This window comes from Pholis gunnellus (assembly GCF_910591455.1).
Source record: "Pholis gunnellus genome assembly, chromosome: 3".
NCBI classification, from domain to species: Eukaryota; Metazoa; Chordata; class Actinopteri; order Perciformes; family Pholidae; genus Pholis; species Pholis gunnellus.
Window position 1 is genome coordinate 9,920,067 of NC_136529.1, and position 22,465 is coordinate 9,942,531.

Here is a 22,465-nt window from a genome sequence, read left to right on the forward strand (position 1 = left end):
ATTTTGAATGAGAGACATTTACTCGCAGTGAAGTATTTTTTACTTTCTTTTATAGGTACTATTAATTAAAAGATCAAAGTACTTTTTCAACCACTGGAAATACCACCTGTTCATAAGCAGGTACGCGTACATGATATGTGATTATTTCCACAATCATCACCCCTAAAATTATTATGTGAGGCTACCTATTCTAAGCAGACCTAATAAATCCTGTTGCTGGAGATCAGCAGATGGAATCATAACAAATTTAGCAGTGTCAGTAGATGTATTAAAGGGTAGGAAAAATAGAGAAACTATTACTACAGCTGTCGACGCTGTGTTACCCCAGAGCCGTACGGTGACAGTATAAAGACAAAAGTTTGATATGATGCCAAAAATGTCTTGCCTAAGCAAAACGATCCACGACTTAAATGGAGGTGGTGGATGGACAAGAGAAAAGAAATTCCATGATGTCGCACTGTCTCGCTGAAAGACCGTGAGGCAGCTGTTGGATTGGGACAACTTCTGAATCCTTGCCATGTTCGAAATACTTCTACCATAAAGATCTATTTAAAAAAAGAACATTGTTGAATCAGTAAATTGTTTTCATTCTTCATTCTGTTGTTTGTCTTTGTGTTCACAACGTTAAGCTTTGCTCTCACTTTAAGTATTTTTTAACCCAATAAACCACAATCTTTTTGTGAACGTTTTTTTGTTTCAATTCACAACATTAAACATGTGTTTATTGTGAATGCAGCGGAGCATCACAGTTTGACGCGCTGTGCTACCCAATGCGCGATAAAGTGACACAAAGGGGTCCTGACGAAGTGTCAGTATTTGTGTGGATTGCAGCTATACTGTAGCAGTATGAATATTATGCTGTGTGTTTTATAAAAGACAATGCATGCTTGTGGAAACTTTTAAGCTTTTATTTTTTGCTATTAGGCAGCTGTTGCTCTCTCATACATCATCCTTTGGCCAAACAGTTAAACCAGGTTTATTCATGCTGTTTGATAAACTCACTGTTCTGTGTACGGTTTATTTACCCTGGATGTTAACTCTCCCTGTTAAGGTGAACCAGCTTCTAATTTAACCAGGAGGTCACATTGGTCATGATGGATGGTGCTTTCTTTCCAGTGGCAGCAGGTCACACAAACTAATATCCCACACTGCTTGCAAGTCTTTGTGTGTAATAACAGATATCGGGTAAATCCCCCCCCCCCCCCCCCCCCCCTCTCTTGCAGACCCTCTGGAAAGATGGTCAGGCCATGTTGCCTTGGTTGAGGTTTAGTTGTGCTTATTGGTTTCTGTGTTGGCTCTAAGGAAGTCATAAGAGCATCAAACAAGACCACAATGGTTCTGGAGGTGTTTGACCTTTGAATGCTATTTTGCTTGTGGGGAAAGGGAAGTGTATGAGGTGATGTTTGATCTTACTCAAATTCTAAATTGTGCACCAGCTTTCAACAGAAATATCAAATGAAGCATTGAGCTTTGAGCTCTGATAAGATTTAGTCACTGCTGTTAAACACTGCAAAAGAAACAAAGAGTTTTCATTCAAATGTGCAGTTGTTATTAAGAGTACCTTCCCAGCATTTTATGTTTACGATATAAGTCTGTGTGCTCTTGTGATCTTAAGCAACTTTGGGTTTGTAATGCAAGTTCGTGGTATTAGAGGGTATTTATTTTACTACAATTTGTGTCATTAGCATGGTGCTCAAGTTAATTGCTGAGATCTTTTAGTGTTGCGACATTGCTAAAGACAATCTGACCGAGCACGAATCTCAAGCAGTCAGATAATCATTCAGGACATTCAGCTGCACTCATCATTATTTGTATGGTAACAGTGGGTCAAATGATGTATAAGGAGTCGTTCGTAGTGATAAACCTACAGATCATAATCACATAACTCTGCCGTTCCTCTCAGCTCTGTGGAGCATTTTAACATCGTTCAGGTTGTTCCCTGCTTTGATTCACCCTCATCAACTGTATCAGTTCAATACTGGAGTATTACAAACACAACATTTCAATTCAGATTTAGACTTTACCTATGTTTCTTGCCAAACTCTGTTGTAGAAATGTAGCAAACTTCCCAGTACCTTGTTTTCATAATAAGTAGAAATTATTGCAAAAACTACAGAAATAAGACCCATGTACCAAAATGTCTTCTGTCGGCAACCCCAACTCTCACTGATGACTGTATTTTGAGAAATATGAGTAAAATAAGAAGAGTAAAAGTTCAAGTAAATGAGACACAATCAATATTAATTATAAATATATTAGGGTTGGGTATCGGTACTCAATACCTTTTACGGTATCGCACAAAATAACCCAGTATGTACTACCAAAAGTTCTCTTGTCAAAAGATTCCTGCAGTCGATCCTTTTTGTACCCAGATCTAGAAAAAAAAGACTACTTGTCTGGGTTTAGCTGGCAGCTATAATCACCGCGAGCATTCTTAGATGTAATGTGAAATGTGACACATGTGACAAGCCATACAGTCTGTTGTTTGGTGCAGTCAAGCTCGGTTTCATTGACGAAGTTGGCAGTTCAGCCTGCAGAGATGCCACCAAATACTAAAATGTTCAAAAGTATGGCTGTACTGCACGCCTGTGGTATCTGATACAAATAAATGTGGTGGTGATGTCATTTTACTAAATGCTTCTATTCATATGATAATTATCAAATAAAGTATTGAAAAAAAAAGGTATCAAATAAAGTACTGTATTGGTATCGGTATCACTTTAAGGGTACTGATATTGATACTGGTGTCATAATTATTTTAAAAATAGCCAGCCCTACATTTAATTAGTAATTAGTACATTTGATTAATTCTGTTTGATAAGAATGGAGCATTCCAATCCACCTTGCCAGGCCCTCAAACAAACTCTGCGCTTGTATCTATAATGGGATTATCCAACACTGATTCTAGTAGCACTCTAGCCGAGCCATTTAGATTCAAGGCAGATTGTGTAAAGATTATGCAAAGAGATCTGCTATTTAACCTGCAGTGTCACACTGCAAATGTGTCTGTGACAAAATGCCATCAGGATTTGGCTGCTTACCACATATTCAGAAGATTTATAGCAATGTGTTATAGTTAATCCTTTAGAGACTTGAATGGATCATCCATTGATTAGCAAATGGCTATTTTCAATACTTTTAAAATGTTTCATATGCAAGTCATTCACCTAAATCCCTAATTTTCCAAAAAATGTCCTATAATGTTTGTAACTTTGATGAATAAATAACCAATTAAATGATTGCCTTTATACAAGCCCTGTAAAAAAACAAGTCAAGTATTACGTGAATTCTAAAGAAAGGAAGATTAAATATTCTGTATACAATTTGATTTGGCTGCAAGATTTAGACTCAAATGACGATTTTTGAGACCTCCTGTTTCTAAAGCACCTACACATGAACTGGCCTCCTTTGAATAATCCCTAGACATGTAAATAGTGCTTTTATCAGTGAACTGTTAGCACAACCAAGCGCCGCGACCACTTCGTACACCACGCGCAGGCCGTGATTACGTCATTGTCTGGCACGTGCGCCTTGTGCCAGCTTCACTACGGCGACTATAATCTAAGTATAAGCTGATATTCTTCATTCACCAAAACCTATCCATGAGTTGGTAGAATCCTTGATGACTTGAAGCACTAAATCCATCATTTTGTCTGTCAGCTGTCAGTTGCACCATGAATATTTGATTTAGAATATGAGTTTACAGTTAATTACACTTCCCCCCTTTGGCATGGAGGAGTTGCATGTTTGGTTTATGGCGTTGTTTCGCTAACAGCCGTTGACGTCTTGCTTCTTCATAGAATACTTTGTTAGTACTCACACTTAACGCTCTTGAGTCTTTTGCAGTTTTCTCAATCTTTTCTTTTCTTTTCAAAATGCTCAGCAGTGTCAGTGTTTAATTTATTGGTTTGATAAGATCTCCAAATACCTCAAAAGAATGGTTCCAATAGCGATTCTCACGTGAACTTGTGACTTCATGCGAATCCAGCTGCCGTGCAAAGTAACATGAAATCATCTCTGGGACACACAAGATATGTTAACTTAATGAAGACATTCTAAACCTTGTTGGGGGATTTCTGAAAATGTCCTCTGTAATGGGAGTTCATATTCAAACCCTGTCAGACAAAATCCTACCAGCTTGTGTAGATGTGTGTTTGTGTGTTGATTGATGACCAGTAACTCTAAACAATTAATTAAAGGTTTTCCGAGCATTTTCAGGTCACATAGGTGATCAATCTTTAAGAAATAAAAAACAAAAACTATTTACATTGTGTCAGAGGAAGAATAACACAGGCCCCTATATGATGAACACAATTGTTTTGTCTTTTAGCTGTTCTTGTGATAACAGTTTTTAATGTTCTTCATCACAGCTGTCACAATGTAGGACTATTAAGCCAGATTGATTGCTTTGGTTTCGTTGGAGCTTCTTGATGCAGCACCTCCAGGTCAATTCTGTATTTTCTGCAGCCCCTCACAGATCTCTCAAGTGCATGCTGTTCCTTTCCCGTGTTGTGGAAGCTACAGCTGAGTTTCTTATAATGAGGAGCAAAAAAAGCAAGAGATTGGAAAAGATAAAACGCATGACTGAATACATTTCCTCACAATTGATTTTTCCACTCGCTTAGGCCTCTTTTTCAAACTGTGGCAGATGGGAAAAGCAAAGTAATGAATCCCTGTAGAAGACCACTTAATGGTGTAATAGCCCCACTGCTGTGCTTCGTGCCTTGTTGCATCGTTTAACTACTCTTTCAGGATTTTCTATAATAATTCATTATTTACTTAATTTACTCTGTACTTGCCTGTTTCTCGTGGTAGCACATATCAGTGTATTGATTTGAAAAGGTTAACGGTTCTTATCCTGTCATCGAGGCGAACCATACGTTCACTAAATCTGTGAGACAAGCACCTTCCTGACCTTCAGTGTTTTGCATTATTTATACACAAACTCATTGACTCCCTAATTAATCGTAAATATTTCAATGAGCAAAAGTTTCTTACTCGTGACATTTCATTCTGCAGCTGCTCACTGCTGTGTGAAACTGATGCAAATGTGTAGATCTGTTTGCAAAATAAAGGCACGGGATGAGCCGAAATGTCACACAGAACACAACAGAATGCACAATTACATGTACTCCATACAGAACAGTCGTAAAGGCCATGAGGCCATCAGTCAAAAACATTTAGATAAGAAAATCCATACAAACAGATGAGACATGTGTGTGTATTTTTGGCACCAGTGTCCATATGAAGACTGAGTTTGAATATTAGTTTGGTCTAGCAAGGGTGCCGGAAGTAGGGGGGATGTAGATATGGGCCCCCCCCACACACACACACACACTCTTATGATTTTTTCATTTCAATTTCACTCTTATAGACAATATTAATTAAACATAGTACTTCATACTTTATATATTAATTTAATTAAACAACGTTTACTAGTGAGTTTTAACCGTAAAAGTATTGACAGATGCACTAAAATATGTGTAATACTATTAAACAACTCATTATCGTTGCAGCAGCTATTTTATCTTTCATCCCAATGATCCTAAAACAGCAGAAATACCGTGTTCAGGACACACAGTCACCTACTAGGAATGTGGCCTTGCACGTACTTGATGCAGCATCTTGTGGAATGGCGTAGCATCTGTGTGGCATGGTACAAAGGTTCAGGCAGTGGCAGATTATTTTTGAATGTAAGAATGATCAAACCAAATCATCAGCAATTCAAATTCAAATTGTATAATGGGAGAAAGTGGTTGCTGTGAATGAAAGGCCAGCTGCAGAATGACCTCTTTTGCTGCCTGAGATAAAATCTCAACTAACTATTCATCATTTATGCATTCAAGTGCTTTGCTGTCTGTCCATTTCCTTTAATTATGACACCCTGTTGTGAACTCATTCACTGCAAAGAACAAAGTTTTGCGTAGTCCACCGTATCACAGTTCTAATGATGTTCAACACATCATAGTGGGTATGAAGTGTGTAATATTTACAACAAAGCAGTCAGACACAGCCAAGAGAATATCATCGCTCATCAGCTGACAGACAGTGAGCAGAGAGAACTGTGAAATCATTTGTCTGATTGTCTGACAGCCCGGAGCAAGACTCAGCAACAATAACTACAAGCCCTGTGGTCAAATCTCCATCGCGTGTTAATAATCTGTCATATTTCTGACTCTGCCTTCTGTGCTTGCAGTTCAAATCAGCCAGACTGCTATGAGTTTTCAAACAATATAAGAAAAACTTCTACCCAGGAAAAAATGGGGTTTGGTGTTTGAAGAGAAACTGCAAACATGGTTAATAACTTGGAGATCCATCGTATTTGGAAGTTTCCCACTTGTCGATTTAAGTATAATTTTTGCTGGACTATTTCAGTGGGATTAGTTCAATGTGTCAATTTATAGTCTGTTCAAATTAGTTTTCATTAATTGTGGCCTGCATCATGTGTGCTCCTCTCTACTTTGACAGAAAAAAGTAATTTTAAAAATGTATTTGAGCAATTTCACGTTCTTCCCTCTCCCGCATATTTGTTCAGGCAGAGCAGAAGGCCGGGTTTGTGATAAATCCCCAGCTCATCAGTTTGTGGGTAGTAAACAGGAGGTAAGTCTAGCGATTAAAGTGCTTTTCAGCATGCTTTGGGCCCCCCACCAAAAAAAACAGTCTGAAAAGTGGAAAGCTAGCAACCACCTACGTCTGGGCAGAGAGCGGCCCTCAGGAGACACAGCGGTCAACAGTGCATGGGGCTTACCTGTCAAGAGTCTCGTTGTGTCGAGAACGCAGTGGAGAGGAAATTCAGAGGAGCCAACGAGGCCAAACAGCCAGAGAGGAAGAGGAAAAAAGAGCTCTCTGAACAAGAGCAAGTGTTTTACAGAAACTTTGAGGATCAAAATCTAACCACTATGCTCGATCCGTTTTTTAAAGTGGCCCTTGAGGAAAACGGTCTGTCGAGGACTGTGGTTACTGAAACAGTGTCATATGCAGAATATTCACTCATCTTGCTCAGTGTTTCACCTATATTTAGGCTACCTTGCACGGCAGAGTTCGCAAGATGACATATCTTCAATTGATGCATTGTGTCCAGTAAGCCAGACCCATCAGCGTCCTGTGAGCGGCTACGGCCGTGGTTTAACTGTGCACGAGAAGACACAGAGAGGCGCCTGTTGTTCAAAACAACACTAGCGGCTCCTGAAGAGATTAGCGTGGATGCATCAGTTGTAACAGAACTGTAGTGTTTTTTTAATTGGAAGAAGACCAAAGAATGCCACTGAAGTCTTTTCTCGATGGAAAAGATGTTTTTGCTCTAATCCCAATTCAGTTCGTTAATGATTGATTGACAAATGGTTCGTCAAATCACCTGCCGCATGTGTTTCTAAAGTCCTTTTCCAAACTATTTACAATGACGGCTTCTCAGATGGTTGTGTGCAACAGGTTGATGTTCAGGTGTGCCGCTGCAGAATTATGAGCACCTCTGCGCTAAAGTTTTATACAATAGTCATTAATCATCCTCTGCTCTGGTGTTTCACCGAGTGCAGGGCTTAGCCTGTCCTCACACACACACACACACACACACACACAGTGGAGCAGAGCAGAGAAAGGTGACATGAAGAAGATAACATTGACAGTAGCCTATTTACAAACCGGCTCGGTATTGAGCGACTCACTAACATGCCGAAGATTTCTGTGTTTTAGTGATTGTAGCTGAGCTAGACCAGATAAGATTCGGCTCAAACGCATCAGTGATGCTGTTTTGCCCTAATTGTTCTCTGTGAAGTTTGTTGTAAGTCATGTAAGTGTGCAGGACTCAATTTGGTCATATGGTTACTTAGGAGGCAATTTGGCCTTCTGTGCTCTGATTAGTTTGGCATGCAGTTAACACACCAGTCATAATTTGGTTTTAATGAAAACTCAACTTCTGACATTTGCTGCTGGTGTTTTTCACCACTGTTTTGGAAAGAAGAAATAACAGCAGGAACAGCCGAACCAGCCACAAAGCACTCAACCTCGGTGAAATGCTGATCTAATTACTCTGTCTTTCCCTCAAGCACCAGCAAACATTGTTTCCCATTGCGTCACATCACAATACTTCAATTTGATGTCAGCGGCCTCTCCAGGAGACGATTTCAGTGTCATTTCCCACCTGCTTACAAGCTCGTCCTGGAAGTCTGTATTTAATAATCAATTTGTTCCACTAAACTCTATCATGGCCCACAGCTTTGGCCAGCGTGTCAACCATGGCTTCTTCCTGGCCCTGGATCCCATTGGCATGGTTTTTTCATGCCTAGGCTGAGCTGCAAAGATAGCGGCGGTCCTATCTCTGCACCTCTGTCCACCTGTTAAAGCAGCCAGTCAGTCACCGGTGTAATCGGATAATCAGACGCTCGACGGAAGCTGAGAACAGGAGTTACAATGTGGTTAGAATGCCATTCACTGGTATTCTCATAAAGGAGATGGAATAGTTAAAGCTGCTTTAATTATATTTTTGGATTAACAAAATGTGATGTCCGTGATGTGTTGACAGCTTGTTTCAGCTGCCATCAAACAGCCCCCAAAAAAATCACTTAATGCAGGTTTAACTTTATACTTTGACTACTTTGCGTCCTCACTGACAGGCGTAGTGTCTCACAGTGTGATTTTTTCACACTCATTAACTACAGTGCATGTGCGGTAGGATTGTTGGCAAAACACATTCAGATTAAATGACACAAAGTAAATATAGTGCTCTAACATAGGGAGCGCTCTCTGCCAAAGTCAGATCAGGGAAATACTTATGAGACCTGCTGGATGAGGTAAACCTTGCTCGTTGTGTATGGCGATGGAGCTGTGCATTTTTCTTTTAATTGCCTTTTAAAGAAACTCATTTGTCATTGTGTTCTCCCGTATGTGGATGTGACAAGATTACATAATGAATTGAGCACCAGTGGGTTTGATGCTTTGATACATGACGGAAATTAATTAGTCTCTTCTGATTATTTTTTATTTTTGGACCTTTCTGATAAGTGGCAAGCTGATACAAATGCTTTGTCTGCTGTCTGTCTTATCTTGGGGTGTATTCAAAAACAACTTTTTCTTTTTTGATATGCCACCTTTTCTGTCTCATCCAACATGCAGAGACTTCTTCTCTTGCATTTCCACTAAGTTCTTTCATGGTCACATTGAAAATGTCCATGAACGCACGTGAATGGACACATACGTTGTGTATCAAGTCAACACCACGTATCTATTTCAGCACTTTGTCTCACCTAATCTGTCTCATTTCTTAGGTACGGCGACATGGTGCCCAAGACGATCGCCGGGAAGATCTTCGGCTCCATCTGCTCCCTGAGTGGCGTGCTGGTGATCGCTCTGCCCGTCCCAGTCATCGTGTCTAACTTCAGTCGCATCTACCACCAGAACCAGAGAGCCGACAAACGCCGTGCTCAGAAGGTAAAAGTTAGTGTCTTTACTTCATCCCTTCTGCTCCGACAGTGAGATTCAATGCTCAAAACTGAAGAGTTGTTTTGACAAAAGAGAGGAGGTGAAGCTTTTGATTTTCAAAGAATTATAAAAATGATTCGACATTATCACGTTATGGAGGGAGCGTGAATGGCAGGTTGACGTGTTGAATAGAAAGTGCTGGGTCTTTGTACTTAAGCATGGAAAACCTTTTGAAGGTCTTTTTTTCAAATATAAATATTGTGTGTATATACTGTACATATATTCAGATAGAAAATTATGACAGAGGCTTAAATGATCTTGATGAATGAGGACGGATAAAACATTTCTTTTAAAAAGGTGATTCTGAAAAGAATTGACCCCAATTGAATTGTACATTTGCATTGTAAATCTGTCCTTCCACCGACATCATTCCACATTTTTCAAAACCCTCGCACACACACAAAGGACATTTTTTTGCCCTTCAGACCTACATTATTCAACGTCCTTCCACACATGCACACACTCCCTATCTGTCTCTTTCTCAAACACACACTTTAAATCCAAGTACCAAATGTTCGCTCTCCACTCACTACACTCACCCAGTGGGCTTGACCTTTCTGCGGAGCTAGATAAGAGAGCTATTAAGTTAGAGAGCAGCTGCTGATAGCTAATTGAGGAGGGAGAAGTCTGGTTTAAGTCCATAGCGAGATGAAAATCCTATGTGTCTGGTTTTCTTATTAATATATTGCTTTGAATCAGCAGAAATAATAAAGAAATACAATAAAACAGGTCAAAGAAGGTTTAGATACATATTAATGATGCTCATTATTGACAATAGACACATAATGGATAATTCACTAAAACCATTTTATAAACCGTTAATGTAAGCCAATGAAATGTCCCACTTATGAGTAATTAAACTTTTTTTAAGTAATAACCTAAAAAAATAAGTGCAAATGTTGTAACTCACATTGCGAAGAATATAATTTATGATATATATTTTTGTTCATGACTTATTTTCCAAGATGTGAGGTATGATCGTGACACAACCAAGGTAAATAGAAAAGAAAGAAACAAAACAAACCATCTTCTTATTAAATCAAGAATAACAGAGGGATGCAGGGATGACATATTTTTGTAAGCCAACCTGGAAATTAGCATCGCACTGCTTCCCTACTGGAAGAAAATAATGTGTCATGACTTCACGTCACCACCACCACTAAGCTAAAGGCCGACTCGTGTTTGGCACGATGACGTCTCGTCATCTCATTGATGCACAGCGTTAACTGTAAACATTCACAGTCGTATCTTTTTACAGGTCTTTCTCTCACTTTCCATCACTCATCATTTTCAAAACAGGAAAGGACCAGAAAATGTGGGCAAATAAGATTTCTACATACATTTTTCCTTGACGCTTTTAAAACTTGTACTTAATACCTCTTCATTGACTATTATTTTAATATTGATTTTTGTATGTGGGCATGAATGAACTGTTGCCTAGCAACAGCCACTGACAGCAGGAGCGACCGAAAGTGCTGCGAGGACAGACGTCCGTCTCAATAGTATCTCAGGAAGCTGTTTATCTGTGTGACTCATCTTCTACCAAACATTTCATAACCCAAATGAACATTATTTAATTGCTGGCCAATCAGCCACACAGATGTTTTTATATTCAAGTACAGATACATTTAAGTCAACAGCAACAAACAACCTTGTTCAAGACTGGTGAATCTGCACTCTAGCAGCCTTTCTGTTGGACATTTAGCGCTCTGTAATCGTGTGCAAACTATTGTTTTATGTGGATCTTAAGCTTTCCCCCGAGGGAACCGTTTCATTTTCCTCATTCTTAACAGTATTTGTAAAACATGTTTTAGACCACGAAGGGAAAGTAAAACTCATTCTAATGAAGTTCTTTTAGAGTTAGTGTCTCCTCTGGTTTATCCGCCCCATTAAATTAGTGAGGAGAAACTCTGTGATACATAATCCACTTTAAATGAGGAATTCATTTATAAAAACACTGAGATGTTAAATGGAAATTTAAATGAAAATACATTTGAATGCAGGTTTTCTTTGCTGCATTCATGGGGGACCAGAAATGAAAAGCACTGATGCACAAGTTTCTAAATGTTTAACACCAACGTTGGCCTGATGTCCTGCAAACTAACTAATATAGACTCATCCCTGGTATTCTTCTTTGAATGGGTAAAGTAAACAGATTGGGCAGTGAGTGGTCAGACTATAGTCAGACTATATCGTTTACTCAAACAGATTCGTAAACTTAGTTTGTAGCTTGGTGCTGGGCAGGTAGAATAAAGTGGGTTTTTTCAGCCATCTGTTGTGAACCAGAACGGTTGAGCTGCAAGCTGTGGTTTTTTACAGCTGAAAGACGCTTTAGAGCCATAGCTGTTTTAAATGCAAAAACAAGTTCGTTTTTGAATGTTAAATCTACAATACACAAGCAGTTGAAAAGGTGCATCTTTTTTTTCTTCGTGAGAATGTTTCACCACGCCAGGAAAGTACATTTTATTAGTACAATGGAAACCTGGAGCTCTGCCGGCAGGAGCTGCTTTGCTGGATTGGTTTGTGCAATTGTCTGTTCTTATCTTGTATTTATGCCCACAACTGTAAAAGGTTAGCAAGCCACCAACACATTTACCATGCACCTGTGAGCAATTTTATTTACCAATTCACATAAAACCGCTTTTATAGCCACATGTGCCACTTGTTTTCCCTGATAGTATGAGTTTGTGAACAGAAAGAGAAGGAGGAAAAGTAGGAAAGATTGTATATAAAAAAGATTTTTTTTTTTAACCCTGTTCATTCGCTCTCCCTCTCTCTATTACCCCATCTCTCCTGGCCTTACCTTCCTCTCTAGGTCTCATTCGTCTTCATTCTTCTCTAACAACAGGCTGCTCCAGGCTCCCATTACAATTATATAGTCATCTGGGGATTTGACTGTACAAAAAGGTCTTCTCATGTACCAATTGTAGCTTCACAGTCAGGAAATAGAAAGTAGAGAATCTAAATTAGATTTAATGATAGTCGTTCCCTACTAACTACTTTATAGTGTGTGTGTGTGTGTGTGTGTGTGTGTGTGTGTGTGTGTGTGTGTGTGTGTGTGTGTGTGTGTGTGTGTGTGTGTGTGTGTGTGTGTGTGTGTGTGCGGGCCTCGGTGTAGAGTGCAGTGTGTCCTCTTCATGTTCAGTCACACACAGATGGCATAACAAATCCGTGAAACAACCCCTGATACTAATGTGCCTAATTCCCTGAGGTTTCCAAAAGAAGAAGACAGGTTTTTCTTTTTTTATCACTGCACAACAAAGCGGTGCAGCGAAGTCGCCATCAGAGTGTCGTGAACGTCGAGGCAGTGAATGGACTGAGGTCACACCGGTAATGGGAGAGCGATGTCAAGTGGAGCTGCACTGAGATATGGCAGGATGTTGAAGAAAATAAAAATGACCGGAGACGTTAGGGCAAAACAGGATGGCAGGAGAAAGTGAGGAAAGAGAGAAGGAGGTCGGACAAGAAGTAAAAAGCAGAAAGAGAACACAAAGGAGACGGTCAGAGAAAGCGAAGCGGGGAAGTTGGTTGGAGAGAGGCTGATTGGGGTAAAGGAGAGGAGAAAAAAAGAGAGTCTCTATATGCAGCAGTTTCAAGGCTCACTTGTCTGCGAGCTGAACATTTCATGCCTTTTTCCCTGGACTGCTGTAGTCTGACTGTCTGACTGTTGGACTGAGGGTGGTAATGTTGGAGCAAGTATACGGCTTGATTTTCTCGGTGAACTAGCCCACGTATATAAAAAAAAAAAGGTAAAATCACAAGAATCCATCATCACCGGGCTTTGAACAGAGTGTCGAGGAGCTCCATTAGGCCAGTCTCTGAACAGACTATAATTTACCTCAAAGAAGTTCGCCAGACATGAAAAACTTCCTCATCAACCTCAATTGTTGCCCAGAAATGCATCAATGCGACATATATAGTTGCACTTGGGGAAATGTTCCTTCTTTACTGCGATCATGGGCACTGTAGTTTATTTCAGCCAATCCCACAGACACCATCCTGCTGCCGTGAACACTCACTAGCGCAGGAAATGTATATGAATCCACAGGTGGCCAGTAACGCACTTTACTCCTGCTTGAGTAACGACTGCTAAAAAATGCAGCGCCCAGCTATTTAAAGAAATGATTGAGCCTTTTCATACCCTGATTTTAAAAGGTTACTCATCTAATCAACCACTGAAAATAGTTGTATTGTGTCTTTTAGTGATGGGGGTCTGAGAAAATAACAATGTAATCAGGGTTGGGCCGGGCGACTACGCATTTATAACAGAAAGCCTGTGTTTGATAGATGAAGAAAATTACCAAGCAGGAAGGGTCTATCTTAAAGATGCTATTGGTTGCAAAATGGGACATGTATGATCCAGGATCTTTGGAGCTAAACCCACATTAAGGACTAAAAGTAGGGCCATTTTGGACTCTGCTGCACTGATTTTATTGAAATGCAATACAAAACAATCGCTGGACTATCCCTTAAAAATAATTGACTTCTTCAGTTGGAACGCACAGGCTTGGGGGTGAGAGCTACAGCGAGGCGAGGCAAGTCATAAAGCATTGAGAGGGACAAACTATCCCATTTTTGACAGAAAAGAAGAATATTAAACACCAGCCATATCCTTTACATCTTAACATGAGACTTGATGATGACATGGACCTGGACTTGGCTTGGTATTAGACTTAAAACTTGTGTCTTAAGACTTCACCAAACTTGACTTGCTCAGACCTCTAAACAAATTCAGAATTTCATCAGCTCAGAGTAAAGATTCCTGAGACAACCATTTGGGCTCAGTGGACGATCAGAGATGATGAAATACCCATCACCACATCAGTAGGATCAGAGTTAGTTATTCTTTCATATTTTTTTTTTTCTTTTCTCGTGTCAAGTCGAGCTTTTGATCAATAAGAAACGCAGGCAGCCAACGACAGCGCTTTCCCTTTCAAATTCATTCACACTTTAGCTGAAGCTGCGTAGAAAGAAGAAGTTAATGGCTGTCTCTCTCCCCCCTCCCCCTCCCCCTCCCCCTCTTTCTCTCCATTTCACATACTGTGCACGTACAAACACAATCATTATCACTGCATCTGAGTCTCCAGCATTCCTCACACCTTCACAGGTACCTACAATCTGACGGACGTTTTCTGAAGTAATTCCATTACTTCTTATTCACGTCTGGGAAGCAGATATTGCTCCTCCTGTCTCCCTTAACTGAAATGCATTTATCAGAGAGATAGAGAGAGCGTCAGGACAAGGTTAAAGAAATCTCTCACCCTACGTGTCCAGAGGCACTTGATGCAGCCGTATATCGTATACAGTCGTCCTAATATCCTCTTCATTTCAAGAAATTCCCAATCCGATTTCTCTCTCATTTCCTGTCTGGCTCTCTCTCTCTCACCCTCGCTCTGTTCAGTAATCACATCTCTCTGTTGGAGGGGTTATCACATTTATCTGTTTTTGCTACGCCTCATTGTAGACAAAGAGGAGCTGGGAAACGGGCTTTGAAATTTAACACAATTTTATGTTCAGCAGACAGGTGCGTTGTCGTTAACTGGTCAGCCTCTTATGGGCAGAACCACCACTAATGCAGTAAATCGTCCATTTGTTGTAACTCAGTTGCAGACAGACGACATCAGCAGGTGGGCTTTGCTTCGTTTTGCGGTTAGATTTTTCTTGTGGTTTGTGGTTTAGTTTGAATCTTCATTACCCGACATTTGAAGGATCAAACTGAAATCTTTTAGATTGCGGACTCACTCAAAATAAATTGCAGCTTCAAAGAGGCTTTCTTTCTTATTCTTCATTTGGATCCTAAATAGCTTCCACAAAGTGGTTGTTGGCCTCACTGTACAGTGTAGTGGATAGAAATGAACGGCAATTTAGAATATCACAGAATCATTCAATGAAAGAAAAAGAAACGGTATTAAATCATTATGGGAGATTCATCTGCTTTTGTTTCAGGGAGTTTTTATTGGAAAATCTACTTCTGTCCCTTCAACACGAATACTTTCATGACTAATTCTTATTTTTTGACAATTGATTTCTATATTTCTTTTGTCTTTGACAATTATCAATTAGTTATATCATTTAAGAAATGTCAGAAAATAGAGAATAAAATGGTATCCATTGGTTTATAATTCCCAAGGTGACATCTTCAAGCAAGACTGTTAATATGGTTTTATAATATACCATATGTTCTTTTGCCTGAACAATAACTTGATATAATTAGATAAACTGGTAATTTAAATAGTTGCCACTGAATCCAGTCTACACACTTTGGAGCATGTAGTGTATGTTGAGGAGTAGTGTATTTAGAGGTCTGTTGTCATGCATTATACTGTTCTCAATTACTACACAACTTGGTTCATGAGTTGGCAGTTTCTCACCAGATTATACTGCATTAGTCATCTTCTGTGACCTCCCGCCCACCCTGTCTGATGCTGTGACCTCTTCTTCTTCCCACGCCTAGAAAGCCAGACTGGCCAGGATAAGAATATCCAACTCCGGCAGCGCCGACGCCTTCCTCCACAGCAAACGCAACGGACTGCTCAACGAACTGCTGGAGCTGACGGTGAGAACAACCTCCAACCTGAACACTAAGAACCATCAACAGCAAAGTGGGCGCGATGATTACTGCAAAGTAATTTAAAATAAAAAAATGTGAAATGTCAGCAGATTATAATTCAGTGTGCGAAATTAATTATATTGTTCCTTGTCAAACACCATTCTACTAATTATTTCAGTTCACTACAATGCAACAGCTTGGAAGCAGCAACTTCACGTCTGCAGTACACAAACATCCAGACACACACACACACACAAAGTGACAAACAATTACTGCTGTAATTAAGCAAAGGACAATTTAGAAGTATTTTAGAGGTTCTAAAAGAGCAACAGAAGTTGGAGTCATTACATTCTGGTTATTATGCGGGGCAGGGGTGATAGCAGAGGAGTTTTTCCAACAACCAACGTTATCGGTGTAATCACACAAAGTACTTTTCTTGGTTGTCTTTCAGTCTTCGACTTTATTTCATCCATGTCTGTAAAACGGGCAAAGTCAGACAACGGAGGCTGTTTTACTTTCCGCGGTTGTTGTGTCGCTCTTAGTGATAATTAGATGGTTAGTGCATTAATAAAAGATGCTGCGGTAAACTTCAAACGGCAGCAGTGAACAGTGAGGCAGCGGAGTACTTAAAATCACCCAAACTCCTGTTCCCACAAAAGGTACAAAATGTTTTTTGTCGTTCCTCCTCTATGATTACAGTATAGACAACTGCAGTGTTGTTATGTTCTTGTCTTTTGTCACCATTGTACCTTAAGTCTGCAATATTTTGTGGCGACTCAGGGGCAGCTGAAACAAGTTGTAAACACAATCGTCGATAAAGTTGTGAGCAAACGGCTGCATATATACACGTCCAGCAGACACAGAGCATTCGTTTAAAGTCATGTTTCTGATCACTTGGAAAATGTGATGTATATTCACTCTATAGTCACTCTTTCAGTCTACCTTCCCCTGAGGGAAATATCTGGCTCTTTGGACAGACAGAAAAAATGCGTTTGGTACAGATCCTCATCATTTTGATATTAATGAAAGAAAAATAACCATTCCCTCCAATATCGTGAATCATATCGCAATTACAATATCAGTTAAATTAATCGGAATTAGATACTTTTTCCAAATTGCTCAGTCCTAGTACAGGACCAAAGCCCGGCAATACGCTTAGTTTAGTGCACAGACTGGAAACGGGGAGAAACAGCTAGCCTGGATTAACTTTTGGGTATTTTTTAACTCTGATCAAGCCGAGCAAATTATCTCCTGGATCTAGCTCCGTACTGAACTGAACACACAGACACAAGGTATTGATCTTCTCATCTAACTCTCTGCAAGAAAGCAAATAAGTGTGTTTCTTAACAAACAACTATTGACATGTACTTCTCTTTATCTCCACTTGCAGACATCAACCAACTGTCTACTTTTTAAAGTAAGCATCCACCACCATGTTCTCTTCCGCTCTTATTTAACACTTTTTTCTTCATAACTCGTCACTACCATGGAAAAATGTGTTTGGTAATGTATGAGCAAATTGCCTATATCCCTTCCATCCAGTCCATCACTCTGCTTTCAGTGACACACTCCCTTCCTTGCAGATGGTTCATAAAATGCATTTGGATCTAATCGAGTCCAGTGTGAAAGCTCATGGGTGTCTGGAAGTGGTTAGAATTATCATATAAATGCCATCTGTGAGTGCTGAGCGACCCACATCCCTCTGCATGTGTGTGATGAGGCTGCCAGAGTCCTGCCGCATCAAATTACGGTGGCGTCACTGCTGTCAGTCAGTCAGTAGCGCTGCGTGGGTCTGGGTGGGAGTGAGTGGGGATATATGACAGAATGACTGGTTCTCTCATATGTAGATTAGAAGTTCTGGTCTGATGGTCTTTTTCTGTTTACCTCGAAGGCTTTTTAATTTTCTGACAGCCATTTATTTGCTACCCAAATCACCGGCCCATTCTCATAGAGGGTGATTTATTGATAATTCTGTCAAGTTTTATTATAGCCTTGCAAAGAAAGACCATACAGCTTTATCCCTTAGGTGCTTTTTAATTTACTCTTTTTACTTCAGAGTGACAGAATTAGTTCCGATATGCTCCAGTGGTTGAGGCCCAATCAATGCCCGAATGGCAGATTTGTATGCCTTCTGGCCGTAACACAAGAATTAAAATGGTTATTATGACAATTTTACACAAATGTCTAATAGGGTAAAATGATGATGTGATGACATTTTGGACATACGTGGATGTAAACCGCAACTTCACTGATTGGCGGAGGCATACCACCACAGGGTGGTAATTCCGATCTGAAACAAATCAGATCTTTGTATTTTCAACATTGCCACACACGGGTCTAATAAATACCCCCAGAGATGTGCCTACAGTACCAGAGTAGGGCATGGCACTGCTTGACCAAATTTGTATCATCGTGGCATATCACCCACCCATAATTGATTGTTGTAAGCTCATTTACAAAAACATCAGCTCTTGAATTGGTGTGTCATTGTAGATAGTGCAGCAAATCAATATGCAGGACTGTCTCATGGCAATATGGGATTTCACATTACCTATTTACATTTACAACATCTATCTGATGAATAACACTGATCTAGGAATCAGATACGCATGCTACATATCACCGTCAGACATTCAGGCGAAGTTCTGTCCATTAAATTTACGTTTAGAAAATACGAACTCAGTGGACGGTAGGAAATCATCTCAAAGCTGGTAAAAAAAGAAGCCCAATTTATCACAATGGAGAAAGGTCTCCTCCATTTAAGTCAATACAAGCCATGTAAAATAAGAAATAGCTGATCTCTGACTGAAATTACCAAGCTCTAGGAGACGGTCATGCATGATATACAGTCCTGAGCCAAAAAGAGGCCGTCCCATCTGGTAATTATGATTAATATAAACTTGAATTTTCAAAAATGTGTCCATGTCGCAATTTATATCTATAATGAAGTAAAAAATGACATATACCATAATAAATGTTATCCATATCACCTGCTTATATTCACAACATTGGGAGAAATGAAAGTGCCATCAGCAGTTGAGTAAACCGACTTCCTCTCTTCACTTAAGAGACAAGACAAGACCTTCAGAACAACTTCCTCAGTGGGATTAACACAATCAGGGTCACATTCCAGGTGGATTGTATCAAATCAGCATCTTTTGTTACATGAGCATAACCTTGAAACTTGACACAGTTCTCAGTCTCTAGCTATACAATGTATTTGATAGGGCCTCTGCCACAGGGCAGATCCGCACATCGAGACATCAGAAGGCGTAGTTTTGTCGTGCCCACATCACTGTATTGTTCATGTGTCTGAATGAGAGTCCTTGGGCTGGATCACCACCCACCCAAATCCTTTGAGTAACAATGTGCGCTGTAGAGAGGGAATTAATTTGTTTTCAGTTTTCATGTTTTTTGGCAGTTGTGATTACTTTGAGACTAAGCTATATTGGAGCTGGAGCTTTGAAACCAAGTCTCGTTTGGGGGAATACCAAAAAAAATGTTCCATCAGTTTCTTCTGTTATTCTCAACTCTTGTGTTTTTCCACTTTCTGAAGCTTCATACTTCAATAACTGTTCAGCTGCCTGGCGCATCACATAGTGCTCAGTGGTATCTACTTAGATAATTCAGTAAGAGAGCTGGCAACAATACAGTTTTAGACTAGAATTAGTCCAATTAACTGAAAAGGAGGAGTTCATTTGCACCTTACTTGTACAAGGAACCAAAGGAGAGGCGATGACAGTAGTAATGCCACAAAAGATGCAGAATAGAGACAACAATTCTAAACAAACCACTCGCCAAGGTTGAAGCATCAATTCACACCAAGCAGAAATGTGGTCCACTATGTAACTAATTGGCCAGTAAGATATTTGAAAGCAGACGGCAGGAGTTGTTGGCGACCTGCTAATAACGCAAATGAGAGTAAAAATCAACAAGCTCGAACCGAGGTAGTCCAGTTTAAAATGGAAGACGTCTGACTTTTCATTGCTGATGACGAAGTTTATTTTGTGCACAGAGTGAGAGGCTTTAATGAGTACACTAACAATGTAAGTTGTCAACATTCATCAATTGTGTGTGTGTGCGTGTGTGTGTGCGTGTGTGTGTGTGCGTGTGCGTGTGGCCTACTAAGGATTCAGAAGAGGATGAGCAGAAGCTGACTAAGTCCACCTCTCTGTTAGAGAGCCAACACCACCACCTACTGAACTGTCTGGAGAAAACCACTGTAGGTACACTGGAACACTTCTCTATCTTTGACTCCAAAAATCTGCCGCCTACATTCATGAAGTTGAAATGATGTGTTATTAGTCATTTAAGTATTGACTCATGATAATAATATTTTGACACCAGTGAAAAAGACACACAAGTTGTGCACAACATGTACATTACTTTAGGGTTAGAGGTGCTGGCAACTGTAATCTGTAATCAGAGAAACATGATAATAACTATTATATTTTATATTTTACTGTACTGTATAATATTGCTGTCAAAGATGTCTATTGCCATGACAGCGATGTTTTCCAGCTCGTTAAATCTGTGCCTCAACATCTGTTGGAAGTAAGACACAAATGCTTGGCAAAAATGCTTCACAATGTTTACATAAAACTTTTCACTTGACATTTTGTGTAAATAGAGGTTAATCCTGTCTGCACACAGTGATTTGGACCTTTTGGACCGGATTTGGATGTTCTGACTCATTGTACCCTTTAAAGACTAGAATTCTGAGAGCTGCTGTTTTGCAAAAGGTTTTGGTGTCAAAAAAACATAAATATGTACAGAACAGAGGCACTGGATCCGCTCTCCATTCTGCAAATATACTAAATGAGTTTGTGAATTTACCATTAGTTTATTATTATAATCAGTATTATCTAATCAGTATCATCTTTCTTCTGTGTATTTATTAGTCAAACTGTTTCGTACATCACTCGGGTCCCATGAGTCTGTTTTTTATTTACTTCACATTCAGTTTTCCTCTCTGTCTGCACCAATACCTCCATGTGTATTTAAACCACCATCTTCTCTCTTCTCTCCAGGCTCATGTGTTTGTGGATGAGCAGATGTACGAGCAGAACTGTTTAGAGACAGCGCTACAGACCTACCCGTCACGTAGCCCCTCTATATCCAGCCAGGACAGCTCTGTGGGTACCTGCTGTAGCCGCAGGGTAAAGAGAAACACTCCTCTGCCCTGCAGCCATCCCATCCCAACATACCAGGGCCCCCTGCAGGAGCTCAGTGCCATCCACATACAGTTTGGTGATCCACCATCACACACCGCCAGGTAAAAGTAGAGGATAGCAGCATCGGAGGGGAGACAGAGGCTTTGCATACTTAGCTGAATTCTGCCAACTTTATGAGGGTAAAATAGTTTACGATTAAGCTGCCCACAATGTTTCCACTTGAATGGTCGGTTCAGGTGTAAAGCTATATACAAGTAAAGATTTAAGAAAAAAAGTTTGCAGTAATATGGATGAAATTACCATTTTAAAAAGGTAAAAACAAGTGTCTAATACCCTTTACATTTACAGAGTTATTATTGAAAGATATAATGCCTGAACCTCCATAAATTACAACTATTTACTTACTAAGAACTTATCATAATACATATATAAGGGAATTAAAACTACAACAAACTATAATAGATGAAAATTGCATGCAAAGTGATTTACTTTAAAATATCATGTACTGTAGGTACCAGTGGATGTCTAGGCAATATATTATAAAGTGGAGGAAATGTGTGGAATATCTTTTGTTATTATTATTTGTTAATGGCTCAAATATGATGTGTTCACAGAATAATGTTATGTGCTACTCCATGTATTCTGCACATCATGTGCTTCGATGAACATTATGACATTGTATTTATTCTGTCTATTATCTCTTTCTCTAGTCGTTCAAAGCTCAACCGCAAAACCGATGAAAGCGGCAGGCTCAACAGCAAAGGCAGCCGGATCACCACGGCGATCATCTGCCTCCCGAGCCCCCCCGCTTTGACACCGGATGCCGATAGCCTACGCAGGGCCCCACAGAGGAGGCCGCCCCTAGCCTCGGGTCACCCTGCAGCTCCGAGCATCCAGACCACAACAAGCTCAGCTGGCACCAACATCTTCAAAGTCTCTGCTCTGTGACTCACTGGCTGACGGATGTAAGATAAGGAGGAGGAGCTGGCGAAACAGGTTACACTACCTTTATGGACGCACCATGTCCCGTCTCACGGGGTCATCGGGAGGAGCACTGTATTCCAGAGAAGTTTGAGAGATGACAGACGATATGGAGCCGTTACTGGGGTAGAAGATATGTGAACCGAGAACCACACACTTGTCATGTTGTGTATGTACTGTAGATACGGACGGAGTCGCTGCATTTCTAATAGTTTCTAACAGCACTACAGAAGTTTTTACAGCAAGTATTGTGGAAAAAATTGGAAGACATTGCACAATTAGCATA

At 40.0% G+C, this 22,465-nt stretch overlaps 1 protein-coding gene across 1 annotated transcript in view; it reads left to right on the forward strand.

Annotated features, from left to right (window-relative positions):
• The window catches only part of LOC306694233 (A-type voltage-gated potassium channel KCND3-like), a gene marked incomplete at both ends in the record, with an annotated part of 79,323 nt that extends 57,177 nt beyond the window's left edge, over nucleotides 1-22,146 (forward strand). The window contains 5 exons of the mRNA XM_079156999.1: nucleotides 9,261-9,429; nucleotides 15,929-16,030; nucleotides 20,154-20,246; nucleotides 21,055-21,299; nucleotides 21,909-22,146. Coding sequence (XP_079013125.1) covers nucleotides 9,261-9,429; nucleotides 15,929-16,030; nucleotides 20,154-20,246; nucleotides 21,055-21,299; nucleotides 21,909-22,146 — 847 coding nt within the window. The remainder of the gene's footprint in view (nucleotides 1-9,260; nucleotides 9,430-15,928; nucleotides 16,031-20,153; nucleotides 20,247-21,054; nucleotides 21,300-21,908) is intronic.
• Between the last annotated feature and the right edge of the window lie 319 nt (nucleotides 22,147-22,465).